Source organism: Lethenteron reissneri, chromosome 56, assembly GCF_015708825.2.
Source record: "Lethenteron reissneri isolate LAM-NWPU_2019-01 chromosome 56, ASM1570882v1, whole genome shotgun sequence".
NCBI lineage: Eukaryota > Metazoa > Chordata > Hyperoartia > Petromyzontiformes > Petromyzontidae > Lethenteron > Lethenteron reissneri.
The window spans coordinates 8,181,044-8,194,700 of NC_083834.1; the positions used below are offsets into that span (position 1 = coordinate 8,181,044).

At 51.5% G+C, this 13,657-nt stretch overlaps 1 protein-coding gene and 1 long non-coding RNA gene across 3 annotated transcripts in view; one reads left to right on the forward strand and one right to left on the reverse strand.

Moving 5' to 3' along the window:
• The first annotated feature begins 201 nt into the window (after positions 1 to 201).
• On the forward strand, positions 202 to 12,842 carry LOC133356936 (uncharacterized). 2 transcript variants are annotated; one of them, XR_009756916.1, is made up of 3 exons: positions 202 to 293; positions 9,330 to 9,544; positions 12,626 to 12,842. It is a non-coding gene; the product is annotated as an uncharacterized LOC133356936 (long non-coding RNA). The 2 variants fall into 2 exon arrangements; XR_009756915.1 differs by having other exon boundaries at positions 222 to 328.
• Positions 2,506 to 13,657, reverse strand: part of LOC133356935 (guanylate-binding protein 1-like) — a 34,582-nt gene continuing 23,430 nt past the window's right edge. Inside the window, exons 9-11 of the mRNA XM_061574639.1 lie at positions 12,938 to 13,040; positions 6,016 to 6,119; positions 2,506 to 5,364 (exon numbers count right to left, since the gene is read on the reverse strand). Coding sequence (XP_061430623.1) covers positions 5,191 to 5,364; positions 6,016 to 6,119; positions 12,938 to 13,040 — 381 coding nt within the window. The 3' untranslated portion in view covers positions 2,506 to 5,190. The remainder of the gene's footprint in view (positions 5,365 to 6,015; positions 6,120 to 12,937; positions 13,041 to 13,657) is intronic.

Sequence of the window (13,657 nt, forward strand, 5' to 3'; positions counted from 1 at the left end):
GGTCGCGTGCGTGTTGATGTCGACACCTGCTGGGCGTGTGAACAGGCACAGCGTGCACGCGCGGCGCGCTCGCCTGCCGTTCGTGGGCAGGCTGTGAATTGTTAAGGGACGCGTGCGTGCGCGTGCGTGCGCGTGCGTGCGCGTGCGCGTGCGTGCCAACCGTCGCGTGAACGCCGCTGATCACTTGACGCCTGCAAGGCACTCGCGGTCACTGCGCTTCTGGGCGTGGAGCGGCGGCGCGGCGGTCAGCAACCCCCAAGCGACCCGATTGGCATCGACTCATCAACATGCGAGTGATTACCATTGTGGGGGTGGTGTCATATTGGAGGTGATATCATTGTGGGAGTGATTTCCTAGTGGGAGTGATATCAATGTGTGGTTGATATCACTGTGGGGGTGATAACAGTGCGCGTGTGATATCCGTGCGTGGGTTATTTTTGGTTTCGCCGTCCCACTTCCTTCACGAAGCAGCAAGGACCAGCGTGGTGAAGTATGGTCAAAACAACCCCTCTACGAGTGACACAGTGTGAGCAAGGCCTTCATCCAGCAGTGGATTGACAAAGGGCTGTAGAAGATTACTTTTTCATCTTCTTCATATTATCCAAATATTCCACCTTCATCGTATTACTTTGTTGAATTAAGTGACTTACACGTAGAATAACAGATTGGATGAAATTATACGTGCGAATTTATTTTCATTTACAAACGTTATCTCTAGGTTGGATCTCAACCACTGTGTTATATTCGCTGCACTGAACAGCTGAGCGTTAAACCTCTCGCACAGCCCTCGAGAGGACTCTCACCCAGATAAAGAATCCGCGAAGTAGCATCACTTACGGTGACTTTCAGACCGCATTCCATGCTCTTCCTCTCTCCCCTCCTCTTTTCCGAACATAGATGGACTCGTCCATCTGACCAACTGCCAAATCGCTGCCCGTGGTGCTGACGTTAAGATAAAAACCTCCACTTTTTTCAAATGTTCTTGCCGTGGATTTCACACCCGATGACGATTGCTTGTGTTGCAGTCGAAACGTCGTGAAAATTGTATTGTTTTCTATTTTTATTATTATTTTATTATTTCCCTTCTACTGTGACTTTACCGAAAGAACCAAGAATATGAATTCCTGCAGTCACGGAAGAAGCTTTACATCGAAATTTAACTTGTGTCGTGTCATAGTGCCGGCTGGTGGACAACAGCGGCAACTGTGGTGGACAGATAATACACACGCCGGTGAGGTGTGTTGGCAGAGGGGAGGAACTAGGTCAAGGGTCACGGAGGACCCCATCTGGAGGCCCCTGGAACCTGCTAGCGGGTTCGAGAAGGGAGGCGTGGTCAGGGCGGAGCCAGGCCGCGCTGGGAGCATAAAAGGAGCCGAGAGCGGGGGGCTCGGGGCTGCCGGTTCTGGGAGTGGACTCGGCTCGTCGTCGCTGTCGCCGTCGTCGCTAAACGTCTCCGCTAGATGTTGTGCTGGAAAGGAGAGTAGTTGGCTATCTCAGTCAGCGCCGTCAGTGTTAGACGGCTGGTGTTGTGTACATGCTGCTGTGGAGAGTGTGCGGACGTGACCGTGAAAGTTGTTCATGAAGAAAGTGCCTCCTAGAGCCTCTGTCTCTGAATCGTTGATACTACACTTGCATTGGCCTGCTGGTGCCTTGCCCAACCACACACCCACCCTTCTGGTGGCAATAGCTACGAGTTGGAGGGGGGTCCCCCCCCCCCCTGGAAACCATCGTGTGATTTGTTTTCAACATTTTTGCGAAGACGGAGCGCGCCCCCTACAGCATTAAATGTTCGAGACCGTGAGCGTAACGGTGATGTGGTTTAGGGCAAGAGGAGGCCGTGAAAAGTAATAGCCTCGAGGGTGCGACCATTCGAGACAAACCACATGGTGGTGGGGGATTGCGTAATTGCGTCGTAGCATGACGTCATGGCATGCCATCATTGCTCTGCGGGCATTACCTTTTTTTTGTTCGACTTGGCTTTTGAACGCGCCTGCTGATCTCAGGCACGAGTCAGTCCTGCTGTCGTTAATCGTCGAATTTAGAACACAGATATCGTGACTCATACTTGATTTCTTTTGGGTGAGACGGTTTTTTGGGTTAGACAGTCGTGTGGAAGGCGTGTATTTTTTAAAACATAACCATCCACCACCTAAACAAACTAAACTATGTCTTATTTTACCAGGAAAAGACCCCACTGAGCTACAATGTAGCTCTTTTTCAGAAGCGAGCTGGCTATCACAAATTATAGCTCAACCAAGCGGCTTATCGCGTGGGAATTTACAGCAGCCAAATATTCTGAACGCGTGATGGAGGGAGAAAAACCCGGAGAGTCCGGAAAAAAAATCCAAGGGGAGGAAGAGAGACACGCAACCTCCAAATATACAGCAGCAGGCGTCAGGGTCGGGATCGAACCCACGACCTCCTGTATACCAGGCGAGGTAGTTAACATCTCGCCACCTGACAAAGACAACCAACTAAAGTTGTCGCGCCACGGGCATTATGTCACTTGGGACTTGTGCGAGCCAAGGGGCAGGAATTCGATACTCCGTCGCCGGCGTTAAGAACGCAGCGAGTGCACCACTGGGGTACGTTTTCTTAATTGATTGGCAAGATAACAAAGCGTGTAACCATGACCATCAAATGTAAACGCACTCATTCGTTGGCTGAAAACATTTTAATATATAGAGGACCGCAGAGCTTGGGCAAGTGTTGGTAGAGCCGGCTCCTCGTTCATCACCGCGTGACTGCTGTTGCTGCTGCCTTCTCGCTCATCTTGGGTTCCTCCTCCTGGCGCCTCCGAGTCGTCCTCTCTCTCTGAGTCGTCCCCTCTCTCTGGGTCATCCTTTCCGAGTCGTCCTCTCTCTCTGTGTCGTCCTCTCTCTCTGAGTCGTCCTCTCTGAATCATCCTTTCTCACCTATCGTCCTCTCTCTCTCTTTCTGAGTCGCTCTCTCTCTCTGAGTCGTTCTTTCTCTCTCTCTCTTTCTGAGTCGCCCTCTCTCTCTGAGTCGTCCTCTCTGAATCATCCTTTCTCACCTATCGTCCTCTCTCTCTCTCTTTCTGAGTCGCCCTCTCTCTCTGAGTGGTTCTGTCTCTCTCTCTCCGAGTCGCCCTCTCTCTCCGAGTAGTCCTCTCTGAATCATCCTTTCTCACCGAGTCGTCCTCTCTCTCTCTTTCTGAGTCGCCCTCTCTCTCTGAACACCGCGTGACGGCACAGCGTTGCGCAGCTTCACATGATTCATTAGCATCATCATTTTCCCTGCCCTCCGAGTTCACTCGTACCAAGTTGGGAAAAATTACTCCGCTAATTTGCCCAGCGGGGGGAATACACACGGCTGTAGCAACAGCAGCAGCAGGAGCAATCGACGCCGTACTGGCACGACTAATGGCTACTTGGCAGGGCCAGATGCTGAGTCACATTGTGCTGCACAGGGACAGCTGCCAAGGTGTGGGGGGGGGTGCCCTTTGAATTATTCAATTGAGATGTGATAGAAGGCGCTGCTTTGAGATGCTGACTCCACTATTTTTTTTGTTATTTTACCAGGTAAGCCTGCTATCACAAATGATAGCTCAACGAAATGGCTTATCACGTGGAAATGTATATCAGCCAAAAATACGCTAAACGCCTGCTGATTATAAATGTGGAGGGATAAACCTGAAGGACCAGAAGAAAAATCCACGAGACCACGGGCGGAGAGAGAGATGCGCAAACTCTAAATATATCGGCGTCCAGGAAGGGATCGAACCCACGACCTCCCGTGTGCCGGGCGAGGTATCTACCATCTCGCCACCGTGGTGGCACAAAGCATCGTCCTATAAATGCTAACCCAATAATAATTATTACTACTACGACGGCTATGATGCTGGCGAACTCCTTCGCTTCCCGTTATCGGTTGATTGCCCTTCACATCGTCGCAACAACTCAAACAAAAACACCCGCGCGATCATTCCGTGGTCTCCCAACAACGCCGCCTCGTTCCTCATCTCCAACCCAACATTCGGTCACGGGGTGCAGCAGCAGCTGCAGCAGCCGGGATTCAAAGCGGACACGGCACACCGCAGGAATAAATATGATACACGCCGTCAAATAACTATTGCGCCACAACACGCAACAACAAGAACAGCACACACACAAAAAACACCCGTGCATCCGGTACGATGTTTCACGAGCCAAAATAATTATAATGATGATAACACGATGCCCGATTACCCCCCCTTCCCCTCTCCCCGTGCTTGGCTCGGAGGTCAGAGGTCAGAGAGGGTGCCGGGTTGGCGCCACCATGGAGAGGGCCTTGGCGGTTAGGGTGGCTGTGTTTTTCGGCCGAACACGTGTTTCAAACTGGGTTCTCGAAAGGGTGGCAATCGAGGGGATTGGTCTCAGCCCGACCGTCAATGACTGGAACCCTTAATTTAAAAATAAAAATTACGTGACAAAAAAAACGCCATCACTTTAAAATCGGATGCCGCACTTAATTTGTCTGAATTTCATCTCGTATGATTAAATCTGTCGTGATAATATGGCTTTCCCCTTTTTTTCTGGTAACAAAACAGGTGTTGAGATGTTAAAACGCCAAACTGAAACCTTTTACAAGGAACCACAATGTTTGTGGTCAAAATGCAAACACAAAACATACTCTGATAATATATCGGTTCGACCGTCATGTCGCGAACGTTGCTCTTATGTGGCAGAGTAGGCGGGATAGCGGTGCCCTCTACTGCGTGGCCCAGAGGGGGCACTTGGCATACTCTGCCATGCTGGCCAGAGGTGGCAGTTACCCACGCTTTAACCCGCCGCACCTGCTGATCGACCGACCAACCTTAGCGTGCTCATTCACACCGCTGGGGTGGGCGGAGGAGAGGGCATGTGTATAAGGAACTCGCTGACCCCACCCCCCTACCCCGTCGTTTCTAATCCCGGCGCCATCGGGAGATGGAATCGAATTCCGGTGGCGCCAAGAACCGACCTACTACTACGACGGGCGTCGTCGTAACCACTAACAAAAAAATGACTACAATAATTTTGCGCGCAACGTGAAGTTAAAAAAAAAGTTAACGGACGCAATGCGTTGAATAGTGTGGACGTGTCAGGCCCAGGCCTTGCAGCTGCTCATTTCCCCAGGCCGTGCCATCACCACCGCCGCCGTCACCCCACCCCGCCGCGGCGTGGCCACACCCCCCGACCCGCCGCCCCATCAGGGCGACAGCAGCAGCAGCAGGAACATGTTGAGGGCCTCCTCCAGCAGCGGCTCCAGCTCGTGGATGAACTTTCTGAGCATGCGGCTGTGCTGCTGGCGCTCCTCCTCCAGATCCTGCGCTATCAGCTGCTCGACGTCGTGGCTCTTCGTCACGAACGCCTCCTCGGCCACCTGCGGGACTCGCCACGCGCGCGGACGTTCATTGTTGTTATTATTGTTGTTTACACCATTGGAACCTCATTTGCCAGTAAAAAATATGATCATTGTTTTTTTACGCTTCTATCTGGCAACAAAACTGACACCTTTTTTACAAGGAGTCATGTTTGCATAGACCACAATACCTGCAGTCAGAGTTATGTTTTTTGTTTGTATTATGACTGCAGGTATTGTGGTCTATGCAAACATGACTCCTTGTAAAAAAGGTGTCAGTTTTGTTGCCAAATAGAAGGGTAAAAAAACAATTATAATTATTGTTGTTGTTCGCGGAAACGGCGCGCTTGGGGGCGATGGTGAGACGTTATCTCCCTTGCCTGGTATGCAAAGAGGTTGTGATTTCGATCCTGACCATGCGGCCGATCTCGACGGATCTCCGAAGCTGAGCAGTGAGTGGAACCGGGTCGTGTTTTGGATGGGCGACCGGCGTGCGGTGTTATAGGACCACTGTAGTGCCACGCAGTGGGCCACAGGGTGTCACGGGGATCATGAGAGAGATGGCGGTGGCTCGGAGCGGCCTCCATCCAGCAGTACATCGATAAGGGTGGTTGCTGTGTGTGTGTATGGGTGGGGGGGGGGTGAGGGGGGGTGGCAGGACGAAGGAGGCACCTGGGTTTCGTTCTTGATGGCCTGCATCTTGATCTCATTCTGAATGTCCCGCTCCGCAGTCGCCCTCTGATCCCGCTCCTGGCGCTTGCTCCGCTCGTCGCTCACTGCCAAACCAAAACGCAAACGACAACAATCGCAGAGAGCCGCATGCGACAGAGTCGGCACAGTGGCCTGAGACCAGCAATGCGGCCGGTCTCGACGGATCCTCGGAAGTTAAGCAAGGGAGCGAAACTGGATAGCGCTTTGGATGGGTGAACACCGTGTGGAGTTATAGACCACTGTAGGGTCACGCTGTAGGGTCACACTGTAGGGTCACACTGTAGGGTCACACTGTAGGGTCACACTGTAGGGTCACACTGTAGGGTCACACTGTAGGGCCATGCTGTAGGGTCACACTGTAGGGTCACACTGTAGGGTCACACTGTAGGGTCACACTGTAGGGTCACACTGTAGGGTCACGCTGTAGGGTCACGCTGTAGGGTCACGCTGTAGGGTCGCACTGTAGGGTCACACTGTAGGGTCACACTGTAGGGTCACGCTGTAGGGTCACACTGTAGGGTCACACTGTAGGGTCACGCTGTAGGGTCACACTGTAGGGTCACGCTGTAGGGTCACGCTGTAGGGTCACACTGTAGGGTCACACTGTAGGGTCACACTGTAGGGTCACACTGTAGGGTCACGCTGTAGGGTCACACTGTAGGGTCACGCTGTAGGGTCACACTGTAGGGTCACACTGTAGGTCACGCTGTAGGGTCACACTGTAGGGTCACGCTGTAGGGTCACACTGTAGGGTCACACTGTAGGGTCACACTGTAGGGTCACAGCTGTAGGGTCCACACTGTAGGGTCACGCTGTAGGGTCACACTGTAGGGGTCACACTGTAGGGTCACACTGTAGGGTCACACTGTAGGGTCACACTGTAGGGTCACACTGTAGGGTCACACTGTAGGGTCACACTGTAGGGTCACACTGTAGGGTCACACTGTAGGGTCACACTGTAGGGTCACACTGTAGGGTCACACTGTAGGGTCACACTGTAGGGTCACGCTGTAGGGTCACACTGTAGGGTCACACTGTAGGGTCACGCTGTAGGGTCACGCTGTAGGGTCACACTGTAGGGTCACACTGTAGGGTCACACTGTAGGGTCACACTGTAGGGTCACGCTGTAGGGTCACACTGTAGGGTCACACTGTAGGGTCACACTGTAGGGTCACACTGTAGGGTCACACTGTAGGGTCACACTGTAGGGTCACACTGTAGGGTCACACTGTAGGGTCACACTGTAGGGTCACACTGTAGGGTCACACTGTAGGGTCACACTGTAGGGTCACGCTGTAGGGTCACGCTGTAGGGTCACACTGTAGGGTCACGCTGTAGGGTCACACTGTAGGGTCACACTGTAGGGTCACGCTGTAGGGTCACGCTGTAGGGTCCACACTGTAGGGTCACACTGTAGGGTCACCTGTAGGGTCACGCTGTAGGGTCACACTGTAGGGTCACACTGTAGGGTCACGCTGTAGGGTCACGCTGTAGGGTCACGCTGTAGGGTCACACTGTAGGGTCACACTGTAGGGTCACGCTGTAGGGTCACACTGTAGGGTCACACTGTAGGGTCACGCTGTAGGGTCACGCTGTAGGGTCACGCTGTAGGGTCACACTGTAGGGTCACACTGTAGGGTCACGCTGTAGGGTCACACTGTAGGGTCACACTGTAGGGTCACGCTGTAGGGTCACACTGTAGGGTCACGCTGTAGGGTCACACTGTAGGGTCACACTGTAGGGTCACACTGTAGGGTCACACTGTAGGGTCACGCTGTAGGGTCACACTGTAGGGTCACGCTGTAGGGTCACGCTGTAGGGTCACACTGTAGGGTCACACTGTAGGGTCCACACTGTAGGGTCACACTGTAGGGTCACACTGTAGGGTCACGCTGTAGGCCGCAGACGGAAGTGCACTGTATATATTGATGTACAGTACTGTTCTGCGGGCGCCGCGGTGGCGAGATGCTACCTACCTCCCCTGGTATGCAGGATTTGGTGGGTTCGACCCCGACCCTGAAGCCCGTTGCATATTTGGAGTTTGTGTCTCACTCTCTTCCCGCGGCCGCCTGGATTTTTCCTCTGGGCACTCCAGTTTTTCCCCTTCACATTTAGAATCAACGTCGCGCGTTTAGAGTATTTGGCCGCTATAAAAATGTTCACGTGATAAGCCACTTTGTTGAGCTATCATTGATGATTGCCAGGTCGCATCTGAAAAAGAGCTCTATAGCCTAGTGGGTCTTACCTGGTAAAATAAAAACAAAACAAATTAGTTATAGGCTATTCTCCCACATCTACTGCTTCCCAACGTCACGCTGACCAGCGCGGTGGAATATGGAGAGGGCACTCGATCCAGCCACGGACTCGCAAAAGGCCCGCTGCGTGTTTACGCTCACAATCGCTTCCGTGAGCCACAAAAAAATTTAAACGAATCTGCACGCGCGTCATGAGCGTGCCCTCCTCCCTCGGCGTGCGTGAGGTTTTCTCCAACTCTGGCTGTCGCCTGATGATGCCGGTCGTAGTTACTGGCAAAACGTCCCGGTACTCGAATTGTGAATGTTGTGGGTTTACTCTCCAACACACAAACACACACAACGGTTGGTGCTGAACGAGTAACGAATTTGGCACGTTATCTTTCCGTGACGAACCTTAACTAATCGGCTTCGTCGGGTTCTGGTGGTGGGCGTGTTTAACGACGACATTTATATTTGCGCGATCTAACCACGAAAAAACGAAAACAATCGATTATGGATTTCCTAATGGCCCAAACGGCTCACAGCTGAACTCCCCTCAGCAGAGTCCTGGGACTCAACGAGGATTTCCTGCGTTGATTAAAAATAAAATGCATTGTTATTACCACTACAATTCCCCTTTTCTGTGATACAATACATTAAACAGCACTTTTTTAAAGAAATGTGGGGGGGGGGGGGGGCGGGAGTTATATCCGTGGGCATCTTTCGTATTTTTATGCCTGTGGGTATTTTCGATGGGCGATGGGTAATTAAATGTCATGGCCAGGGGGCCCTTCTTTACAAATTAGTCTGTGGTACTTGCTCACGAGCCGTGGATCCATTTAAGATTGGTCCAAGGGCTCGTCCAAAGATTTGCTCATTAGCTTCGGAGAGGTAAGATTCACCCGAGATATTTAAAAGAAATGACCCCACAGTTAGAACAGATTCCACCCTTGTAATCGTAGTAATTGGAAACACATTCCGCTGAGCAGTCCATTTTCCCCCCAACTTATTTCATTTTTGCCCCTCCCTCTCTCGTCCAGGGCTTTATTCCTCGCTGAATATTCCTCCCGGTTTGCCGTGGTTGGTGATGCTTAGCGCAGAGGTCGCCAGTTCCGCACTGGACGTCCCCGCGTGGCAGCTGAAACAACCGCGCGCGGCGTTCTTAAATCTCCATCGGCCTCTCCTCCGTCCGCAGCAGCGCGAATTAAAACGGCGCTATGAGTCTATCGGCAAGGTCATCGTCGTGGGGTGAACCGTGAGTACTCTCGCAACTATTCCTCCGAGACGTCTAGGCACCACGTGGAAGAGTAGGCCAAACATTCCCTACAGAGGGGCCTTGCCGACAGATGTGGCGGGAATTTCAGGGCTGCACGTCAACATGTTTCTTACCCTCTTGGCCGCTGGTAGACCGGAGTAAGCACGTTGATAAGTCGGCACAGCCATAGCGAGAGGCGTACAGACAGACCAGGCAAAAAATAAACAAATTAAATCTCTGGCTACCATCATCAGGCCGTGAGCGACATTGTCCTCTGCCAGTTCAGTCGCTGAAGTCAAACACCGCCTCCCCCCCCCCCACTTTGTTCAATGTCACCGCCCGTTACATCAATCATGTTCCGGCGGAGAGGGGCTTAAGAGATAAGAATGAAAGCGACCTTTTATATTCAAAGACGAATTTCATTTTCGCGTGCGGCCGGTTTTGCGCTGCGTGTCTGGAGTATTCAGTTCGCAGACCAGGGTGGGTTTAGAGAGGCGATTGCGAGGCTGCACTTTTTGCCTCTTTACCTACAAGCTCAAATCGTTGGATGGGGTTTTTTGACTCGGCAAACAACAATCCCTCCCAACAAAATGCGCCTGGCATCGTGGGAAGCGCCGAAAACCTCTCTGGCTCCCGGCATAGAAATGTGGAATGCCCATCGCTCCCATTATGGTTCGCAGCCAATGAAGACGAATCTCGCATGAGCAAGGAGAGGACGTGGGCGCAGATGAGAAAAAAACGAGCTTTGTAGCTCTTCGGATTCCTCCGGAATAAATAAATATTATGATTCTGAATTGGGGAAGGTGGCCCAGGTGGATGAGAGACGCTGAGCCGACACAGCTGAGATCCTGGGATCAGAATCCAGCCACTGCATGTGACTGAACTGGCGTGCGTCTCAAGTGTGCGGTGAGTTGATGATCTCAGCCCGGTCAGCAATGAATTCACATTGAAAATGAAATAAGTAAAAGCATCACATACTCTTAGTTCTTTCGGTAAAGTCACGTAGGTAAAAAATGAAATTAGAATGAATAAAAATAAAATAATAAAAATCACGACGTTTCGGAGGCAACACAAGTCTCCGTCATCAGGTGGGACCGTCACAGCCAGATTTGCTGCATCAAGTGATGCAGCAAATCTGGCTGTGACGGTCCCACCTGATGACGGTCCCACCTGATGACAGAGACTTGTGTTGCCTCCGAAACGTCGTGATTTTTATTATTTTATTTTTATTAATTTTAATTTCATTTTTTACCTACGTGACTTTACCGAAAGAACTAAGAGTATGAATCCTTGCAGTCACGAAAGCTTCAAATCTAGAATTAAAAGCACCACGTAAAATCTGGGTTTACACTTAACTTGTTCTAACTTCCAGCTGTCGAGACTTTAAACGTCAGTTTGAGTTTCACGCGATTTAACATTACTCTCCTGTGCGCTGTGTGGCCCAGCGGTGTTTTGAACCTGGAATGGATCTCAGAGGTGGCTCTCTGATATCATCTTCACCAGTTCGCTCCAGAACACGCGGGGTTCCTCTGGTTTGCGCGATCCAAATGGATTGTTCGTGTCATTACGTGGCGCCTACAGCACGGATTAGGATTAATTACAAAGTGAAAGCGATCTCTTGCTCAAATGAGCGTAGACGAGGCAGTTGCTCATATTCCACTTTTAGCCCTGCAGCCAGTGGTGGGAATTCTACATTCCTATGGTGGGTGGGTGGGGGGGGAGAGGTGCGAGTCTTTCTCGTTGTGACTAACGCAATAAAGCGGTACACTCATGTTATCGACCACGGTGACAATTATGGGCCGACTTTGCATTGAGAGGACGAAAATTATAATTTGAAAATGTCAATAAGATAGAGAGAGAGAAAGTGGGAGGGTGGTGGTGAATTTGCAGGGGGGGGGGGAGGTGGGGCTGGATGACAGGGGCACGTGGCCAGGTATGAGCGAGCGTAACCACGGTCGGGATTCACTTACGCCGCTCCGTGCTAAGATTAACCCAGGCGATCATTGCCATCAAGACACGAGACAGCTGCCCAGGGCCGCCCCCCACACCCCCTCCCCCCACCCCGAGAGCACCAGATTTAAATAAAGAAAAAAAGCTACATTTTTAATTCTCAGTGATGGAATCGGCCAAAGATAGTAAATAAAAAAAACCTAATACGATGGATTAATTGGTTACGTGGACGAGGCTATTAAAATCTCGCTACACTTGTGAACCCGAGTTAGCCTAGGGTCGGTTGTGAGCGGGATTCGATCCCCTGAGCTTCTAAGCCATGCTGACTCGGAGTCTCTGGCTCAGTGTTAAGGCCACCCCGAGTCAGCGAGTCACGTGACCCCCCCCACACCCCTCCTCGACTCTCTCACGCCCGAAGACCTAAGCCCATGTGGCACCCAGACGCTCCCAGCCACGAGCTTCTTGCCCCTTGCCCATCGCAGCCACGTCTCACAAAATACACTCCTAGTTTCAGAGGTGGCTGGGCTGGCACTGCTGAGATCATGGGGATCGGCATTATCTCCTTCACACGAAACCGGTCCTGGGGCCTCCCCTAAGTCGACTCGGCCTCAAATGAGTACCTGGTGTGATTTGTAAAACATTGCCACGAGGGAGACAAAGGCGGCCACACCACCCCCTTGGGCACCGTGCCGGCCTTCATAGGTGCTCGCTAACAGCACTTGCCCCTATAGTCTGCTAAGGCTACATGGGGGATCTTTGGACATTGCACTTTGAGTAACACAGCACGCACATAAAGTGCCTGGCGGCTTAGTGCCAAATGACGGCTGTTATTGTTGCTGCATCTGCATGTGCGCGTGTTTGTGAGTATGTGCGTGTGGTGGGGCATGGTGTTGGCCACCCACCCCCTCGTGTGCCATTCCGGCCTTCACAGGTGCTCGCAAACATCACTTGCCCCACAATCTGTTAAGGCTACACGGGGATCTGTCTTTTTGCGTGTGATCATGTGTGTGCACGTGTGCGCGCGTGTGAGCGCGTGTGTGTCGTGCGTGTGAGCATGTGCGCATGTGTGCGTATGTGTGTGCTCGTGTGTCCGTGTGTGCGAGCGCGTGTGTGAGCATGTGCGTGTGTTAGTATGTGCGTGTGTGAGCATGTGCGTGTGTGAGTATGTGCGTGTGCGAGTTCCACCAGTGCGGCAATCCGATCCGCGCTGGAGCATATCCCTGCCGGGCTGGACGGCGGACAAGTTGGGTGTCCCTTTGCAGGAGCCATCTCAAGCCACGGCCCCAGCACCCACCTCGCCGCCCCCCCCCCCCCTCCCGTTGGACCCATGTCACACGTCGCGCTTTCAACGCTTCCTCGAGCACCTGCCTTTGTTCCTTGTTTTTGTTGTTGTTGTTGTCGGCAAAAATTGTAAAACAAAAAGGAAGAAAGACGAACTCTCACCGATCTCGTTTTTCTCCGCATCGGTGACGTTCCTGTCGGCCCTGAGAATGACTTTCCCGTCCATGTCTCTGCGGTCCATGAACAGCTTGTAGACATTTTCCTGCTGTGAATTAAAAAAAAAACATTAAACGAACACAATGCATCGAAAAATAAAACGCAGAGGCGTTGCTTTAATGAACGACGGCCTCCACATCCCATTTGAGCATTTGAGAACCCAATTCAAATGTTTTTATTCCCCCCCATTTAACGGCGACGGTGTCGCCAAGTGAAGTTTTAGTGATTCAGTTCACGCTGCGATTGCGAGAGAGTAATTGGCAAAAAATTAACCCGTAAAAACAAAGTTTTTCACTATAAATCCTTTATATGCGTGGTGGCTAGAGTCCTCTCGTCCTCTGGCTTGAGATGGCTGCCACCTATGGCTCAGATGATTGCCTGCCACCATTAAGCAATTGGTAATTAAATATAATTAAAAAATAATTTCCTAAAAAGTGTAAAGTTATGGAAAAAAAAATTAACGAAAATAAATTGTCACGCACAACGAGTCTGTGTGCAAAATGTCAGCTCGATTGGATCACGGGAAGTGGGTTAAAAAACGACCGAAAGATTTGCACGGTCGTAAGCGCGCAAGCAAGCAAGTGAACTTAATATAAAGGATTTAAAAATAAACTAAATTGAGCGAACTGCAAACTTTTCCTCTGCGAGCCGTCGACGGCTCCTGCG